This window comes from Ipomoea nil, unplaced genomic scaffold (genome assembly GCF_001879475.1).
Source record: "Ipomoea nil cultivar Tokyo-kokei standard unplaced genomic scaffold, Asagao_1.1 scaffold0302, whole genome shotgun sequence".
In the NCBI taxonomy this organism is placed as follows: domain Eukaryota; kingdom Viridiplantae; phylum Streptophyta; class Magnoliopsida; order Solanales; family Convolvulaceae; genus Ipomoea; species Ipomoea nil.
The window spans coordinates 3,250,262-3,268,608 of NW_017616730.1; the positions used below are offsets into that span (position 1 = coordinate 3,250,262).

The window sequence follows — 18,347 nt, forward strand, 5'->3', positions numbered from 1 at the left end:
CGCGTGCAGTCAGGCGCTATGGTGATAGCCACGCGTCACCTGTGGCTCTTTATTTTTATTTTTGTGGTGTGTCCCACCATTTCTGAAATAATTCTTCATTTGCAGGAGCGTTATTTCACAAATAATTCTTCCCCACATTAGCTATTATCTTGGATGGGGAGAATTAATTCTGAAATATCTCTCTATTATCCACAAATGTGGATGCTCTTACTTTCTTTGCTAATTCAAAGGATGTCAAAAATTTAATTGGTAAATTTGTTAAATTAAAATTTTTATTTAAATACGTTAGCTATGTAATTCACTTAGTTATTTAAAATTCAAATTTAAATAATATTAAAGTAACAATAAACTTTAAAATCAACATACATCGTTTTTAGACCGTGATCCATATAGCTGTGTAGACAATAGGCCACGCAATAACTATTGGGTTGAATCAGAATTCAGGAGAAACGACGTCACTTCATCTCAATTCACGAACGACGCCGTATAACAGAAACGCGTCTTGTCTCGTCGTTATGGTCCATCAGCCACTCTCTCTCTCTCTCTGTATCGCCTTCTCCATAGAGGGCCATAGATAAGAAACTACTTGTCTCTTCGCAAAACCCTAACTCATAGCTCTTTTCCCTTCAAATCCCGTAAATACCCTTCGCTCCCCCCTATGAAAATTCTTCACCAAGTTACCCTTCCCCAAGCGAAAATCCAAAACCAAAGCCTAACTCAATCACTGCTGCTCTCGTTTCCATTTCCGATTCCATTCCTTTCTTCTCCTCAGCTCCAATCGGTACTCTCTCTTTCTCTCTCCCTCTCTGTATCTCTTTAGATTAATTTTTTGTTCTTTGCTTCTTAGATCATCTTAGAATCGATAATCGATTGACTATGGCACTGTTTACGAGGCGGTGGTGGTGGTTATTTGTTATTATGTTACCGATCGTAGCTGGACTTTTGTTCTTGAAATTTCCGGATCTTAATTTCTTGACTACATGCATAGTTTTGATCATTTCTATGGGTTTTTGTGGAGGTTTCAGCAGCGTGTTGCACTATATGCTTCCTAGAAAGAGACCTGTGGAAGGCGAGGTTGTTGACGGTAGCAGCACTTGCGTTGATCCCGATAGCGTAGGCAAGAAGAATCGGATCGGTTGTTTGATCTCCTCCGCAGCCACAGAGAAGACTAGCGGCTCCTGCGACACCGATAGTATAGGGAAGAGCGGCTCTAGCACCAACGGTAGCACCAGCGGCAGTAAGAGTGTTGGCGAGGCGTCGCTGAAGGACATGGCGTTTGATGATGGTAATCCGCACGACATTGACGAGGATCTCCATAGCCGGCAGCTTGCCGTGTATGGACGCGAGACTATGCGCCGGCTTTTTGCTTCCAATGTTCTTGTCTCGGGATTGCAAGGCCTTGGTGCTGAGATCGGTATGGATTTTTATGCTACCTATTTCATCATATTACTATGTTTTTGTTGCCTAGGTTCTAGTTTAACCTGCACATTTCTGTCATTAGTCAGAATGTTATACATTGTTATGGACTATGATTACATTCTTGATTTCACCTGCTAGTGAATCTGTAATTGTGGAATTCGTTGCCTAGGTTCTAGTCTAACCTGCACATTTCTGCCATTAGTTGAATGTTATACATTGTTATGGGCTATGAGCACATTCCTGATTTTACCTGCTAGTGAATGGGTAATTGCGGAGTTCGGTCTATTCAGTTTGCTTATATAGTTTTGGACTTCCCATGCCAAAATGATCATTTCTTAGGTTTCATGTATGTAGCATACTGCAGTGGTTATGCTCTATGATTTTATTCCTGGTCTCACCTTATAGTCTTATACTGCAATAGTAATTCTGGACCTTTCTGGTATCTGTTCTGTTTAACTTGTATCATTTGGTATATTGGTATACCATACTGGTTATGGATATTCCCCTTTCTTTGCTTGTGCTACTGTTTTTTTAATAGCAATTATGCATTTTTAAGATTATTCTGGACCAATGTTGTAAAAATTGCCTGCACTCATCCGGTGTTTGATAGGGGTTTAGCTAAAAAATACCTGGTTTTTTTAGACTCCTAGCAAGTATTATTCCCATAGCATACAAGTACTCAATAGCACATAATACACATAATACTCCAACTATAACACACTAGGTTTAAAAAGGCATAAATGGGCCTCAAGGCATTATCTATTCGAGAGCCAAGGTGTAAGCCGCAAGGGGCTTCAGAGCTCAGCCTTAAAGCGTACCCATAAAATATCAATAAATACTTTCAGATGTTCAACTACCAATTGAAGATATCATCAAAACTAATAAGAATCATTTAAAAGACTAAACATTTCATGACTAAAAGTCTCAAACACAAATGGCTGGAAGAAGGTTGCCAAAGGTCACAACAGGTCTACGAAGGTTGGCATCTCTCACCATTGATGTTGCAGTTGCTTGAAGAGCCGATAAGGTCACAAATCACAACTCATCTATGAAGGTTGCTGGTCTGAGCGCTTGCTGATTTCTTCTTCTATTTCTTTTTTTCCTTCTTTTACTATTTTTAGGGTTTAGATTGTATGGATCCATTTAAAAAAATTGGGCCTACTAGTACAGCCCAAATATTTAAGACTCTCAAAAACAGCCCTGATGTGCCTCACCTGCACAAGGCGTATGCCTTTGGGTGCAATGGCAACGCCTCATACTGAGGCGTGAGTGCCTTTTGAACATTGATAACATATACAATCCATCAAAGTAGCAATTACACACACACATAGCACGTAATAAACTATGTTCAAATCTCCTACATAGCAAATACTACAAATATCCTGAATCCATTATCCAAGTAGGCTAATACATGTTATGTGATGGATTGCTGTGATGCTGCTTTAGGTTTGTTTTGCTCAAAATTATGTTGTTTTGAATGAAATGAAATGAAATTTTTTTAAAAAATATAAGCACCTAAGAGACTGATTTTCCCATTCTTACTTTTGGCCTAGTCTGTGCCTAGGCGGCCAATTTTTTACAACACTGTTCTGGAGTGTATTGAGTTTTCTTGTAATTGTTGCCTGATATAACATCAAACAGAGAGAGGTGTTAAGGCCATGTGTCCATATTTCAATTCAGATGATTATGCTTACCTAATGATCGTAATCAGGCAACAAAAAAATAAATGACGTTTTGAATCACGCAATTGAACTAACACAGAAAGTCAGAACATTAATGTCATTAGTAATTGTAGCGTTGATCACATCAAATGGGAGCTTGTATTTTCTGTACTAACACACTGGATTTCTTGACCTTCTTCATTATCTTTGATCATCTGCTAATGAGTTCTTAATCAGGTAAGGTTTTAACAGCAAGCAATTGAAGGACTTCAAGTCCGTCATTTTTCAATTACTGATTACTGAAGCTGCTATTCTAAGCAGTTCATTGTGCATATTAATGTGTGAAATTTATTTTCTTATATAAATATTAATCTTAAGCAGCTCTTTGGGGCATTTTATGGCCTGTCAGTGTCAACTTCTTATTTTAACTTTGCACATTTTTGATTTCTGAGCTTTGATATTATTGCAGCCAAGAATCTTGTCCTTGCTGGTGTGAAATCTGTGACACTGCATGATGAAGGCACGGTGGAGCTTTGGGATTTGTCAAGCAATTTTTTATTCTCAGAGACTGATGTTGGCAAGAATAGGGCACTTGCTTCTGTACAAAAACTTCAAGAGCTCAACAATGCTGTTATTGTGTCAACCTTGACCACAAAACTGACGAAAGAAAAGCTCTCTGAGTTTCAGGTAGTGTATTTTCATCTCTTCAATTATCTATGGAACTCATGGTTTCTGCATGAATTGTGTTTATGGATTTTTGTTGGTTTGACCTTGATGATTCATTAATTTATTACTTAGATTCTTCTATACGGAACTTGTGAGTTGATTTTTCCTATGTAAAGGAACTTTATTATTTTTCTTTCTGTGTTATTATTACTCTGTAAAGTGTTACTTTTTGGTGGGTTGTAGCATTACAGATCTTAATGACTAATAGAATAAATATTTGTCTAATTTTTTGTACTATGTAAACTTAATTGATTTGACATAATGTATCTTTCAATATAATTCGATAACTTACTTGGAATCTAGCATGAAGTCTTACCTGCTATGTATGTGTACCTCTGTTACTTTTGATCAATTTGAGCAGATTGTAGTTGATAGCTGCCTATATCCATTTGGAACAATCTCGTTATGTTATTTGGCTTCTTTTGCTACCATATGCAGGAATTCTTGGTTTGATTCAACACTTTAGATTTGATGTTAACTCCTTATATTACTGCTTAACCCTTACACCACTTTTGAAATTTCTGTAACATGTACTTGTTTTCATGCACTTAAACACTGTTTGAACTTTTCATGTTGATAATTTTCTGGTAAGGCAAGGTTATCCTACTATTTCAGTGTCACACTGCTTAGTCTAATAATAATATATTGTATCATGTGCCTTCATTTTGATAATGATAATTATTATGCAGGCTGTGGTGTTCACTGATATAAGCTTAGAGGAGGCAGTTGAATTTGATGATTTTTGTCATACTCATCAACCACCAATTGCATTCATCAAAGCTGATGTTAGAGGCCTTTTTGGAAGCATATTCTGTGATTTTGGTCCTCAGTTTGCGGTCTTTGATGTTGATGGCGAGGAACCTCATACAGGCATCATTGCTTCTATCAGCAATGATAACCCTGCTCTTGTGTCATGTGTGGATGATGAGAGGCTTGAGTTTCAGGATGGGGATGTTGTTGTATTTTCTGAAGTTCGGGGCATGACAGAACTTAATGATGGGAAGCCAAGAAAGATTCTAACTGCTAGGCCTTATTCTTTCACCCTTGAAGAGGATACAACAAAGTTTGGTGCATATGAAAGAGGTGGTATAGTGACTCAGGTGAAGCAACCAAAAATTTTGAACTTTAAACCATTACGTGAAGCGCTTAAGGACCCTGGCGATTTTCTTCTTAGTGATTTCTCAAAGTTTGATCGCCCACCACTTCTGCATTTGGCATTCCAAGCACTGGATAAGTTCAGGTCTGAGTTGGGACGTTTCCCCATAGCTGGCTCTGAAGATGATTCACAGAAACTGATCTCTATTGCCAGTGCAATTAATGAAATCTCTGGAGATGCAAAATTGGAAGATATAAACCCAAAACTTCTTAGACACTTATCCTTTGGTGCACGTGCTGTACTTAACCCCATGGCTGCTATGTTTGGTGGTATTGTTGGGCAGGAGGTTGTGAAGGCATGCTCTGGGAAGTTTCATCCTCTTTTTCAGGTTCTGATTTCCCTTTGTACTTTTTTTTTTAAGGTTTAAAAAATGATTGATTTGTTTTTCCCCGTTTACCCTTTGTATTATTCCCCTCATGTATTTAAGCTGACTTTTACGTTTACTCCATTATCTTTTTGCAGTTCTTTTACTTTGATTCTGTTGAGTCACTTCCTACTGACACACTGGACCCTAGTGATTTTATGCCTTTGAATAGTCGTTATGATGCACAAATTGCTGTTTTTGGGAAAAAGCTCCAGAAGAAACTTGAAGAAGCCAAGGTATTTGTTGTTGGATCTGGTGCACTGGGATGTGAATTTCTGAAGAACTTGGCCCTCATGGGAATTGCATGTGGCAATCAAGGAAAACTAACAATAACTGATGATGATGTGATAGAGAAAAGTAATCTTAGTAGACAGTTTCTCTTCCGTGATTGGAACATTGGGCAGGCCAAATCCACAGTTGCTGCTGCTGCTGCTACATCAATAAATTCTAAGTTCCATATTGAAGCTCTGCAGAACCGTGTGGGTCCTGAAACTGAAAATGTGTTTGATGATACCTTTTGGGAGAATCTTAGTGTTGTCATAAATGCTCTTGACAATGTCAATGCTAGGCTCTATGTTGATCAGAGATGCTTGTATTTCCAGAAGCCACTTCTTGAGTCAGGAACCCTTGGTGCCAAATGCAACACCCAAATGGTCATCCCTCACCTGACAGAAAACTATGGTGCATCACGAGATCCTCCAGAGAAGCAAGCACCCATGTGCACTGTGCATTCTTTCCCACACAACATTGACCATTGCTTGACTTGGGCCCGTTCAGAGTTTGAGGGCTTGCTTGAAAAGACACCCGCTGAAGCAAATGCTTATCTCTCTAATCCAAGTGAGTATACATCTGCGCAGATCCAAGCTGGTGATGCTCAAGCAAGGGATAACTTGGAACGAGTTCTTGAGTGCCTAGACAGGGAAAGATGTGAAACCTTCGAAAATTGCATTGCATGGGCACGGCACAAGTATGACAGCTAACATTTTGGCTTTTGTTCTCTTCCAGAATCTTTGAGTGCTTTTTTATTTTCCTTTCCCGCCAACCCCTCTCTTCCCCCAGAAATAAAGTTGGATAAAAAAAAATCATTTTCTACAGTTCCTGACTGAGGTTTTTGTTTTTGTTTTTGTTATCTTCTTTTTCAGGTTTGAAGACTATTTTGCAAATCGTGTCAAACAATTGATTTTTACATTTCCTGAGGATGCTGCAACAAGTACTGGAGCACCTTTCTGGTCTGCCCCTAAACGCTTCCCTCAACCACTTCAGTTTTCTTCTAAAGATCAGAGCCATCTCCATTTAGTTTTGGCTGCATCTATATTACGTGCTGAGACATTTGGAATCCCTATTCCTGACTGGGCCAAGCAACCACAGAAATTAGCAGAAGCTGTTGATAGTATCATTGTCCCCGACTTTCAACCCAAGAAAGGTGTGAAAATTGAGACTGATGAGAAGGCCATCAGTCTTACTGCTTCGTCAATAGATGATGCTGCAGTTATCAATGAACTAATAATGAAGGTGGAACAGTGTAGGAAGAATCTACCTCCAAACTTCAGGATGAAACCTATTCAATTTGAGAAGGTTGAAATTATTAATTATATTCATCTTTTAGGAATTATTATATTATTATATTTTAACTCGAATATAAATTTAACTCTGAAAATATTTGGTTTTAAGCAGGATGATGACACAAATTACCATATGGATATGATTGCTGGGCTTGCTAATATGAGGGCTAGAAACTACAGTATACCAGAAGTAGACAAGCTGAAAGCCAAATTTATTGCTGGTAGGATTATTCCTGCAATTGCAACCTCTACTGCAATGGCTACTGGCTTGGTTTGCCTTGAGCTGTACAAGGTTCTAGGAGAGGGGCACAAAGTGGAGGACTATCGCAACACATTTGCTAACCTTGCACTTCCTCTGTTTTCCATGGCCGAACCTGTCCCCCCGAAGGTTATCAAGCACAAGGATATGAGCTGGACTGTTTGGGATAGATGGATTATTAAGGACAACCCTACACTGAAGGAGCTTATCCAATGGCTTGCAGACAAGGGCCTGAATGCCTACAGCATTTCATGTGGAAGCTGCCTGCTTTTCAACAGCATGTTTCCGAGGCACAGGGACCGAATGGACAAGAAAGTAGTGGATTTGGCAAGGGAGGTCGCCAAGGTGGAGTTGCCGCCATATCGTCGGCACTTGGATGTCGTGGTTGCGTGTGAGGATGATGATGATAATGACATAGACATCCCTCTCGTATCTGTTTACTTCTGATAGAGCTCTTTGTATGTTCCCCTGCCATCCATCTTTCCCCGTACTTTGGGGCACGTATCAGTGACTTTCTACTACTGACTTTTATGCAGATTGACTGTCTTTTTTGAGTACTTAAATCTGTTGTGCCAGTATCATTTCTTTTTTATCTGCGAGATTTCTTCTTTTGGAAGTTGGCTTATAATTTATATAGATTCACGATAAAAGAGGATTTACATGTTATTGTGAAGAAAACATAAAAGTACCATTATCACTTAATAGGAACTGGACAACTTTAAGGCAACTATTATGTCAACCTGTACATGGCCGACTGGTATAATTTGGTGCTGACATTAGGTTGATTAGTACCATCTAGATTTCTTCATTAAAAAAAAAAACTTCTTTCTGCCTTGTTCTCAGGCACCCGCCCTTTTAGTAGGAAAAATGATCAAATAGATTCATAGACTTTATACTAAAGAATAATTATGTCTTTAATTTTTTTTAAAAATTGTAATTAAACCTGTCAACTCTAGTCATATAGTGATACCGCTAACCACAAAATCATAACAACAACTATCCTTTGGGGAATGGGGTGTTCTATAGCAAATACAAATCAATAAGCTCATTTAATTATAGCTACATACTGTCATTTTTGCCCTCCTTGTGCAACAGAAGCTTGCAGATTGCTATCAATGTTGGGGTAAGGGGATTGAACTTGTATCTATAGCGGGTCAGGAATGAATGCCAATGTGATGGATGTTGTACAAAGATATCATCAGACAGCCAACTCATGCAAGAGTTTTTTTGCACTATTCATTTTCTGTCAGCACCTTCATCAAATTGGCCTGAGCTAGACACTCGGAAATCCAGCTGCTTTTGATGCTTTAAACGCCTCCTCTCATCAAAACTATCCCATCCTTCAAACTGTCAAGATATATAGGTTGTGAGAGTTAGAGACAAAACGAAATGTCATATGCTTCAACGTAGGGTATAATAATTTTTGCTAACCTGGCGTAGATGATCTACTGTTATTTCAGTAGCATGGAGATCCAGTGTTGAGAGTTTAGTGCAGAATTTGAATATAGTAGTAGGAAGAGATGTAAGACCGTTGTTTCTGAGATACAATGCCTACATAAAAACAGACATGAATGAGGATAAAACCCTCCAGCAGTTCCATTTTTCCAAGTGTAGATACATGTAGCTTAGTAATAAACAAGTGGTCATTATTCGTGCTTTGGGGAAACTAACTTCTGAACATATTACTGTGCGGAAGGGAGGTCAGATTAAGCATCTTCTTTCTAACAGAGGCCGAGTTACAAGTTAAAAGAGGCAAAATAAACATTATGTCAAAGAAATTTAAGGCAGATTGACCTTCAAATCCTTCAGCGTGCCAAGCGTATCAGGCAGCTCAGTCAGAAGATTACAGGAAAGATCAATCTGCACCAAACCAAGTAGTCATATATATGTAACTCCGAGATTTAACAGAACAGTAAAATTTAGGATGGTGGATATTCCAAATATTATGCAATGTTCAAATGATAATGCACAGAAAGAAATCAATGAATAAATGAACGAGAGAGATAGAGAGTCATACCTCAACAAGAGAAGCACATCCACCTATGCTATTTGGAATGGTGTTTAATCTGTACTACGCTAGATATTCATTAGTTAGAATTTGATGGGCACCCTTCAATTTACAACTTCAGGAAGGGAAAATATATATAAAAAAACATCTGACCAAATAGAAGAATGATTAACATTAAACCAATTCAAAATGAAAACTTACAAACAAACAATTTGTTTGCACTACAAAAGAAGTAAAAAAGGTACAGACACTAGAGACACAAGAGAACATTTGACCCTTAGTTTTAAGAATATCCATTCCATGGGGAAAAGGGAGTCAGTTAGTGGGGAAGAGAAGAGGTACACATGGAATAATACCAATTTCCCATTGCATATTACCTGTTATTATTGGCTTTCAAAACCTCAAGTGCAGTCAAAAGGCCTATCTCAGTGGGGAGAGAGGTTAACTTGTTATTTGCAATATGAAGCTGCTGCAGGCTTCTCAATGCACCGAGGTTGGAAGGTATAATTGTTAATCTGCATGTCATTCCAGATACAGACAACATGATTTTTACTTCATAGCTTGGTACAAAGCTAAATAACAAGAAGATGTTTGCAAATACAAATAAATAAAGGACTATTCTCTACAGAGACAGGAACTAAATAAAATTCCAATTGTGTGCAGAGTCTCTATCTTAGGGTGCTCTGGCTTATTTACTGCTATATCACCCAAAGTAATCATTTTAAGAGCCAATAAATAATATTATAGAACTCTTAATTGCATATACATTTGGAGCCAAATTTTAAGGAGTACCAACAAGATAAGTTAGGGAGGGAAGGTCTGGAAGGATGATTAATGTTAATAAAAGAGTTGTATATTCTTCCTTAAAGGCATTTAGTAGTATCTTTTGGTCATCTTCGACAATTAGAAATGGAAAAATTAATCTTTGTGGAATAGAAGCAACTTACTGGTTCTCGTTCAAAGAAAGAATTTCCAAATGTTTCAGAGACGCTATCCCTTCCCAGCTAAGAGATTTATCCTCAATGCCATTCGCATTAAGGAACAGTTTCTGTGAAATAATTTACAACTATAAATTAAACCAACGTGTATATATTACCACCATTGCGGATAAGTTAATAAAATAAAGTTCTTTTTTTTTTTTTTTAAAGAAAAACTTTATCAAGGGGGATTTATTTACCGTAAGAGAATCCAAACGACTAATTTTAGCCGGAACATCTTTCACTGAGTTGTTATTCAAATCAAGAAGTCTAGCATAATGTCCACAGTTCCATATTTCATCAGGAATGGCCTTCCAAGTTCCAATTATAAAACAAAAACAAGTAAAGAATTCAAGAAAATAAGACACAAGAGATTCAGTTGGTGATATATTTCAAACATTAAAAGAAAAACATTATAAGAGATGGATGGTTGCATCCATCTTACCTTCAGACCGCTATCAGATAATCCTAATACCCCAGTAACCTGCCACCGTCGTTCATGGTCACTCCTTTTAACATAAACCTGAGACTTTTCCATTTTTGGCCTATGAGATTCATGTGGCCTTCTCACAGTTGACAATGGTGAAGCTTCTTTTGTAATTGGCCCATCCTTAGAAACATAAAACATAATAATTCCTTCACAATCAAGGCTTAGTCGAATCAAACCCTAATCTCATATTCTATCACTAATTTTCACTCACAAAACAAAACAAAATTGAATAGCGCATGTGAACATATGCTATGAGAATTCTGAAAACTTTAAAGTTCAAAATGAAATTCCGAGAAAAAGATACCCCTTGGTGTAGACCTTGGGAGCCCATGAGCATGATTTTGGAGCCATTAACAATGCCCGAGGACCTCAGTGTCATTTCATCACCAATAACTTTCCCTATCCGCATCCACACAACAAATTACGCACAAAAAAACGTGAATTGAGTTCATCGGATCGAACTATTTCAGTTAACAAGTGTTCTGCGAGAAGAGCGAACCTTTAGAGATGATTTTTTGGCCGCGAGGGAGGACATTGGTGAGCGGCTGGAGTAGAGACTTAAGTTCGTTGACCGTCGCGTCGGCGGAGACTTCCACCGGAATATTCCTTCCGGCGAATTTCACATTCACAATAATCGCAGACGGCTTCTGAGGATTGCTGCCTCTTCCTTCCTCCATTTTCGCCTATCTGCTTACTTCTCCACGACAGTGATCTGCTACTTAGCTCGATTGTATATTTCTACCTCGTATAAAGATGAAAGCGTGAATGACTAAATTATCCCTTTTATTATTGGGCTCCACCGGCCCAATAGATTTCAATTGCAAATAAATCGTGGGCTTAATTTGGGAGGTATAATGGGCCCATCTATTTGTAGATATGTAAGTGTTGTCAATCATTATTGTGTGGATCATGGTCTATACAAGTTGTGTGAACCATATTTTGTATACTGTAAAATAATGTACATTCAGTACAAAAAAATATACATTCAATACAAAAATAATGTACATTATTCTTGTATTGAGTGTACATTATATTGTATAATGCACATTCAGTACAAAATAATGTACATTCAATATATTAAAAATGTACTCTTTTATTATAGTCTACGTAAGACTGTGTGGATCAATAATTTGCCGTACTTGGTTTGTTGAGGACACAAAAGTTTGGCCCATTATAAATGGTAAAGAATCTAATTAGAGTTAATGACACTATTGGTAGGAGTGAACAAAACACAAATCATTTGGATCTGGTCCACACAGTTGTGTGTATCATACTGTCAAATAATGTGTATACAAATAATGTATTTTTAGTATATTAAAAATGTACATTGTATTCATGAAAAATATATTATTTGAGTACTGAAAGTACATTATATTGTATAATGTACATTCAGTGCACGAATAATTATTTTTAGTATATTAAAAATGTACTTTTTGTTATAGTCAACACAATAATTTGTCGCAAAACAAGTCGACCAAGAGACCAAGTAACCAAGGACCTATAATCAAATCAATCAAAATGTTCAATTATAATTTTTTTTTAAAAAAAAATTGATTTCTAACTCGGTTACAGGTCAATCATGTCTATCTTGATGGTTTGGGAGTTTAGAGGGAAATTCAATTTTAAGGTGAGCAATTTTCGGTTTTTAGTTATGAAATTTAAAAAATGTATGTTATTTACGTGTTTTTTGTTGATTACGATTATCTTAAACTTTTTTTTTCAAATAATTAACCAAAAACTAATCGCACCCCTAACTATTGATTTTCTGAGTACTGTATGTATCATTTCATCTATTGATTTTTTATCCTCGGTAAAACGGTTTATTGCTAATTTTTATCTATTATACTCAATTAGTTTGTACCAAATAATAAAATTTATGTTTTATTCCAGAAAATTTTACAGTATCAACAATGATATATTTATATTTTTTTCACAAAATTTATATTTTAAAAATATATATGAGATGATATTGTACCCTGAAAATGATTAGTAAGAAGTAGTGAGGGTGAAGAAACAAAGTGGGAGTATCATGTGAAGCAAGTTCAAGGATTTGCACTTTATGTTATATATTTTGGTTGAAACACATGGGATTGGAACTTTTTCAGAATGCACTCACTTTGGTTGGATGAATTATTTTACTTGCTTTTACCAGTACTAGATACAACATACAAAGCAATGTTGGGGTACAGTAATTATGTATACTATATGGTCCCCCCCCCCCCCCCCCCCCCTCTCCCCCCAAGGGAATAAAAGGGAAAGAACAAGGACATCTCAACTCTTGGTTAATACCAATATTTTATTAACTAGTTTCTACAAGTCTTGTGTACTTGGTCTAAACCATACTTCATGATGCATTGGATACTTCTCATTTGGTCACCAAATCTAACTTAGACACTAAATATACAGCTGTTGGTGGCAGCTAATAACCTGAGAAAAAGTGGGCAAGAAGGAATAAAAATCTGTTCAGGACTAAATCAAGGCATTGGACAACTAATGAAATATATCCACTCGATTTTATCAGGGTTGAGAAAGGAGATCTACACGGGCTTAGCTCACTGATTCAGTAGGTAGTATTTGGGAGAAGAAATTAAAGTTGGAACATCGACAACAGCAGTGTGGAGATTATGCCCGAAGTGGGCAGATTCCTTGTGCACACCGGCATTATTTAACGCTGCTATCTGCTGAGTCATTGAGTCAACGTGATTTGCATCCTCCCAAATGCTCTATCGGACCAGGTGTGGGGAACCTTTGGGATTGAAGATTCAACCTTTTGAAATAAGAATTGAGAAGGGAAGGGGTGCGGTTTTTGGATGAGGAGTATACTCTTCACCCCGTCTTGCCTTTTTGTCATCCCTATTGAGCCCTGAGCATTGAGATTTAGGAATTACAAGTTTCTTCCATCGTTACTCCATCCAAGACAGGGAAACGATGAGTTGTATCTAGATAGGAAAGGGGTTCGATTTTGGGATAAGGAGTATACTCCCACATCTCTATCCTATTCTTTTGCCATCCTTGAGAGATCTCTAATTTATTAGGAGAATATTTATCAACATACAATAACTTGTTTTTGAAAAGGCTTGAACATGTTACGTAAAGTCAATGATTTTATGTACGTTCTGTTTATATGTATTAGACATCATAAGAAATATAATGTGAGTTTTATTATTAAATGAGTTAATAAGAATATAAATATAGATGTATACAAAATAAGGTGGAAAAGTGATATTATTGTAAATAATGGAAAAGAGTTAACTTTTGTTTTCTTTTATCCAATCCGTCTTTATCATGTGTGGATAATAAACGAGGCTTTTGTTGATGGAATCTGATGTCTTCTACCAAAAGAAGACGACGCATGTGAGATGTAGCATGGGGTTGTCATGTCTTAGTGATTGTGCCTTTGCAATGACTATGCCCAAATCATAATTATGGTCCCATAAATGTACACATCTTCAACTTTATTATATATCAAGTAGTTTAATTGATATATCATTTTTGTGTTTAATTAACTCAAAATATTATAAAGTTGAGATATATATCATTCTTATTTTGAGCCGTATACCCAAAAAATTCTTATTTTGAGCCGATCACTTATGAACAATTTAGACTGATTTACCTTTTTATCGTTCTTTATGAGTTAGGGTTACAAGGCAGATCGATGCGGGTTGGGAGTGGGGGTGGGTGGAGAAAATATAAGGTGGGTCGGGTGATGGATGTAGCCCTCCCCGACCCACACCCGACCTATTGTCATTCCTAGTTGTATTAAGATTGAGCTGGAATGCTAAAAGTCTAATTGTACATAATCATCGGATAACACCTCTGATATGACATTCCGTTTCATGTATTACAACAATGATTATATACAAGACATATTTACTAATATTCATTATTCAGTGATGCTTAAATGGCCTTTTCATATCAAGTATTAATGTATTATCACCCTATTTTCAACATTTTTCATGATATTTATTAGTCCCCTGTATTCAGCCATTTGACATCTAATCTCACCTTTAAAACAGGACCTCTCACCCCTTAAATAACCTCCCCTTCACCTCATTAAACAGCAACATCTGACCGACCATTCTCTATCAGTATACTATATTTCTTATCCTTGTCCTATTAATCCTAAATACTAAGAACGATGAAGTAGACACTGTAATTATTGGATACATAAATTCTTTTTAAATTTCAAGTATGTTTAGTTAATTCACCAATAATTTATAAAAATAAATACTCCGTAATATTTTTAAAAAATAGGGTGAATTGTAAGGGTGGGAAGCATTTTTTGAATATCAATGCTGTATTTTCATATTTTTAAGAGGCAATTAAAAAATTGTGCTGACTTATTGGAAATTTTTATCACTGATGTTATTATTTGAAGAAATTAGAATACTCAAAACAAGTTTACACTTGTATGTAGTAAATACGGTGGGTACTACTCAATCATTATGCTGTGCATCCGTATGTACCATTCATGGTGCATACGGATGCCAAAATGACGTCGTTTTATTAAAAAACGCGCGTTTTCTCTTAAAAAAAAATTCAGGTTCGATTCCCAGCAACAACATTATATTGTTCATTCATTCTGGAATTTTAGTTTATAGATTATGGAATTATAGTTCATTGATTATGGAATTATAGTTCATCGATTATGGAATTGTAGTTCATCGATTCTGAAATTTTAGTTTATAGATTATGGAATTTTAGTTCATTTATTCTGGAATTTTTAGTTCATAGATTAGATTATGGAATTATAGTTCATCGATTATGGAATTATAGTTCATCGATTATGGAATTTTAGTTCATATATTGTTGCTGGGAATCGAACCTGATTTTTTTTTTTTAAGGGGAGACGCACGTTTTATTAAAACGACGTCGTTTTTGCATCCGTATGCACCATAATTTGCCGATACTACTAATCTGTAAAGTATCACGACCGTGTCCGATTTTGGCTATTTTCTTAGTCTGCTTGTTGGTTTAAGTCCTTAAACTCGGGTTACGTGACAGTGTGTTAAAGGTTCTCGAGTTTAAAGTAAGGTTTAGAAATTGCCTAAAACTCCCCCCTCTTTAATTTGCATTTAATGCGGTATTTATAGGGAGTGTCATGGAAGGTCTCTCGGCATGCACGACACGTGGAGCACATGCAAAAGGTGAGGGCAGTGGTCCAAGCTGATTCACCCATGTGTTCTCAGATTTCGATCCTGTCGCCATAGGGTCCACTATCGTTGTGCTCAGCTAGTGCTCTAAGTACCAAAGTTCGGTTGCTTGGTCTCGACCTAATGTGATTGAGACAGAGCAATTGGTACTAATCTCTAGTTGACCACCAATACAATCCCCGGTCTGGGATCCAGGTCGGAGAAGTACGTGGTGGGGACGGGCTCTTCTCAAGTATTGGATCCGATATCGATCAAGTGTAGACTATATATAGTGCAGTCAAGGATAATCCCTATAATTTGATATAAATTAGCATATTTAATATTTCAACTAAGCACATGCTACACTAATTATTCGAGCATATAACCTTGCTCGATAGGTCCAACCATTTTTGTTAAAGTACGTATTTCTTAACACCTTTAACACTGGATGTTAATTGTTAGTTCCGGACGACCCCTACTCGAGAAGGACATCCCTAAACCAGATGAATGATTAACAAATATATCATCTCGTTATTCCATTATGCATGTTTCGATCCTTTTGATCAACACTAATAGTGATGGTAAAAATTGAAAAGATATTAAAATTTTGTTAGATGGTCGAAAGAGTGATTGAAAATTCCGTATTTTTCACTTTTTAGATATGAAATATAATATTAGTAGTAGGTAAATGATCATCCTCTCCCTCCTTAATAATAAAAGAAAAATGAAATAAATAAAACTCAGATTTTCTTTTTCTCTCTCTGATCTCTTTGTTCAACGAGTAATAATGTAATATATGAATGGGGGAGTACAAAAGCCAACTTAACAGTTACCAACCCACTCCTGCCTGTCACCATTTTCCCCTCTCCTGTTCTTCATCTTCTTCTTCATTTCCGGCATAAATCCAACACAATATATAGATTTCTCCGACCTTAAATCCCTCGAATTTCATTCGAAAAGTCGAACCTTGTTTCTTCGAATCCATGTGGCTAACTCGAACCAACTCAAAGATTCGGGTTCCTAGCAACACTACTACTTTCTCCTGCTCCTCTTTCAAAGACATCCAAACCCTAATCGCCGACGACTCCGGCTGCCGGCACCCGACCCAATTCGCGAAGCACTACATCTTCCACCGCGTCCGCCTCGCCAACGCCTTTCTACGCGCTCTATCGCCGCCGCCGGAGAACAAATCGAATGCGACGTGTCAATCGCACGCGCCGATCTCGCTCCCGGGAGCCGAGAAACGGATAGTGGTGTACTTCACGAGCCTCCGCGTGGTCCGCCGGACGTTCGAGGATTGCCGGGATGTTCTGTCGGTCCTGCGGAGCTTCCGCGTGTCGATCGACGAGCGGGATTTGTCGGCCGACGCCGGATTCAGGGAGGAGCTGCAGGGGATCCTGGGGGTGCGTGAAAGGACGAAACTAACCCTGCCGCAGGTCTTCATCGGCGGGAAGTACATTGGCGGCGCGGAGGAGATCCGGCGCCTCCACGAGTCCGGCGAGCTGAAGAAGTGCGTGGAAGGGCTGCCGCCGGCCAACCCCGACACGTGCGAGCTCTGCGACGGCCACCGGTATATCCTCTGCGACGAGTGTGACGTAAGCGACGGCGAAAAGTGCGGCTTCAGGACTTGTACGGCGTGCAGTCAAAGCGGTCTCATCAACTGCCCTTCTTGTTCCCGTGCGCCCCTCTGAACCGTGCGATTAGATTTTGGCTCTAGCTAGGATGACGTCATCAATCATGAGGAGGTGAAACAAAAAAAATATTTGCACTCCCCGCCCCCTCATTTTATGTCATTTTGTAGTCTGGTCCTTTTATTTTTTTGGGTTTCTCAATTTGAAAGTGTAACTTAGTTTGTTCTGTAAATGGGTGAATGGAGTTTTTAGAATTGTAGGACCATAACAGTCTGTATTCTTGATTTGGGTGGTCATGAATCAAGTGAAAACACGAGACACGTGATTATGTTGCATTTGTCAACAAAAACCATAATAAATTCATTCCCACTATGTTTTGCCATCGAATACAAATGTCACTTCTGTCTTGTGGTTTTGTAATAACGCACATGATTGTCATCACATATTTAGTCCATAATTTATAAAGTTTATCATATTTAATGTCACTACTTTACTAGGATTGTCATATTTGGTTGTTCCAATTTATCTAATTAATGTTAAATTTTTTATAAACCTGTAAGGCTGTAACTTCCTATTTGAGAAAGTCACAATTATGTTAACCACAAGATATCTAGCTTATGGACTTGCTATAGAGTGAATAGAAATATATATAATGTACTTATATTTTAGTGTTTGTTCACTTTAAGGTTTTGATTTATAATAATATAGAACAAATATTATGAATGTAACATAGGATAAATGTTATTAAAATTTGATGCGCATGTAGTGTAATGTTTATGTAGAATAAGATTTGTTTTTATGAACATATAGAAGGAACATTATATACTTACTACAAAGTAAATGAATAGATATGATATACATGTTTATGTGAATTAAAGTTTAGATTTATGAACATATAGAATAATTTATGAACATAGTATATGAAAATGTTACTAAACATGATGCAATGATTGACACGGTTA

General features: G+C 37.3%; 3 protein-coding genes across 7 annotated transcripts; 2 read left to right on the forward strand and 1 right to left on the reverse strand.

Moving 5' to 3' along the window:
- The first annotated feature begins 515 nt into the window (after window positions 1-515).
- On the forward strand, window positions 516-7,757 carry LOC109163159 (ubiquitin-activating enzyme E1 1). Of its 4 annotated transcripts, none has more exons than XM_019311923.1 (7): window positions 516-781; window positions 1,019-1,414; window positions 3,550-3,767; window positions 4,496-5,290; window positions 5,425-6,293; window positions 6,469-6,901; window positions 7,001-7,757. In XM_019311923.1, the coding sequence occupies exons 2-7, from the start codon at window positions 1,042-1,044 to the stop codon at window positions 7,592-7,594; spliced, it is 3,282 nt and encodes a 1,093-aa protein (XP_019167468.1). In that variant the 5' UTR covers window positions 516-781; window positions 1,019-1,041; the 3' UTR covers window positions 7,595-7,757. The 4 variants fall into 4 exon arrangements, with proteins under 4 accessions (XP_019167468.1, XP_019167460.1, XP_019167478.1 ...); XM_019311915.1 differs by having other exon boundaries at window positions 1,026-1,414; XM_019311933.1 differs by having other exon boundaries at window positions 1,029-1,414.
- Window positions 7,758-8,075: 318 nt separating this feature from the next.
- On the reverse strand, window positions 8,076-11,343 carry LOC109163229 (LRR repeats and ubiquitin-like domain-containing protein At2g30105). 2 transcript variants are annotated; one of them, XM_019312000.1, is made up of 10 exons: window positions 11,122-11,343; window positions 10,927-11,021; window positions 10,578-10,655; window positions 10,333-10,443; window positions 10,103-10,203; window positions 9,533-9,670; window positions 9,165-9,213; window positions 8,942-9,007; window positions 8,579-8,698; window positions 8,076-8,494 (listed from the first exon to the last, which is right to left on the reverse strand). In XM_019312000.1, exons 1-10 carry the CDS (start codon window positions 11,297-11,299, stop codon window positions 8,384-8,386), a joined length of 1,047 nt encoding a protein of 348 aa, XP_019167545.1. In that variant the 5' UTR covers window positions 11,300-11,343; the 3' UTR covers window positions 8,076-8,383. The 2 variants fall into 2 exon arrangements, with proteins under 2 accessions (XP_019167545.1, XP_019167538.1); XM_019311993.1 differs by having other exon boundaries at window positions 10,578-10,742.
- Window positions 11,344-16,477: 5,134 nt separating this feature from the next.
- On the forward strand, window positions 16,478-17,772 carry LOC109163248 (uncharacterized protein At5g39865-like). The gene has a single exon (XM_019312005.1). It carries the CDS (start codon window positions 16,738-16,740, stop codon window positions 17,443-17,445), a length of 708 nt encoding a protein of 235 aa, XP_019167550.1. The 5' UTR covers window positions 16,478-16,737; the 3' UTR covers window positions 17,446-17,772.
- The last annotated feature ends 575 nt before the right edge of the window (window positions 17,773-18,347 follow it).

Bases quoted from the DNA above. Each gene is read 5' to 3' on its own strand.
- LOC109163159 (XM_019311907.1), top strand. From the start codon at position 1,003: ATGGGTTTTTGTGGAGGTTTCAGCAGCGTGTTGCACTATATGCTTCCT. The intron at 3,768-4,495 runs GTAGTGTATTTT...ATTATTATGCAG, and splicing joins AAAAGCTCTCTGAGTTTCAG to GCTGTGGTGTTCACTGATAT. The intron at 6,294-6,468 runs GTATGACAGCTA...CTTCTTTTTCAG, and splicing joins ATTGCATGGGCACGGCACAA to GTTTGAAGACTATTTTGCAA.
- LOC109163229 (XM_019311993.1), bottom strand. From the start codon at position 11,299: ATGGAGGAAGGAAGAGGCAGCAATCCTCAGAAGCCGTCTGCGATTATT. The intron at 11,022-11,121 runs GTTCGCTCTTCT...GGATGCGGATAG, and splicing joins CCAAAAAATCATCTCTAAAG to GGAAAGTTATTGGTGATGAA. The intron at 9,008-9,164 runs GTATGACTCTCT...GGTTTGGTGCAG, and splicing joins GATGTGCTTCTCTTGTTGAG to ATTGATCTTTCCTGTAATCT.
- LOC109163248 (XM_019312005.1), top strand. From the start codon at position 16,738: ATGTGGCTAACTCGAACCAACTCAAAGATTCGGGTTCCTAGCAACACT.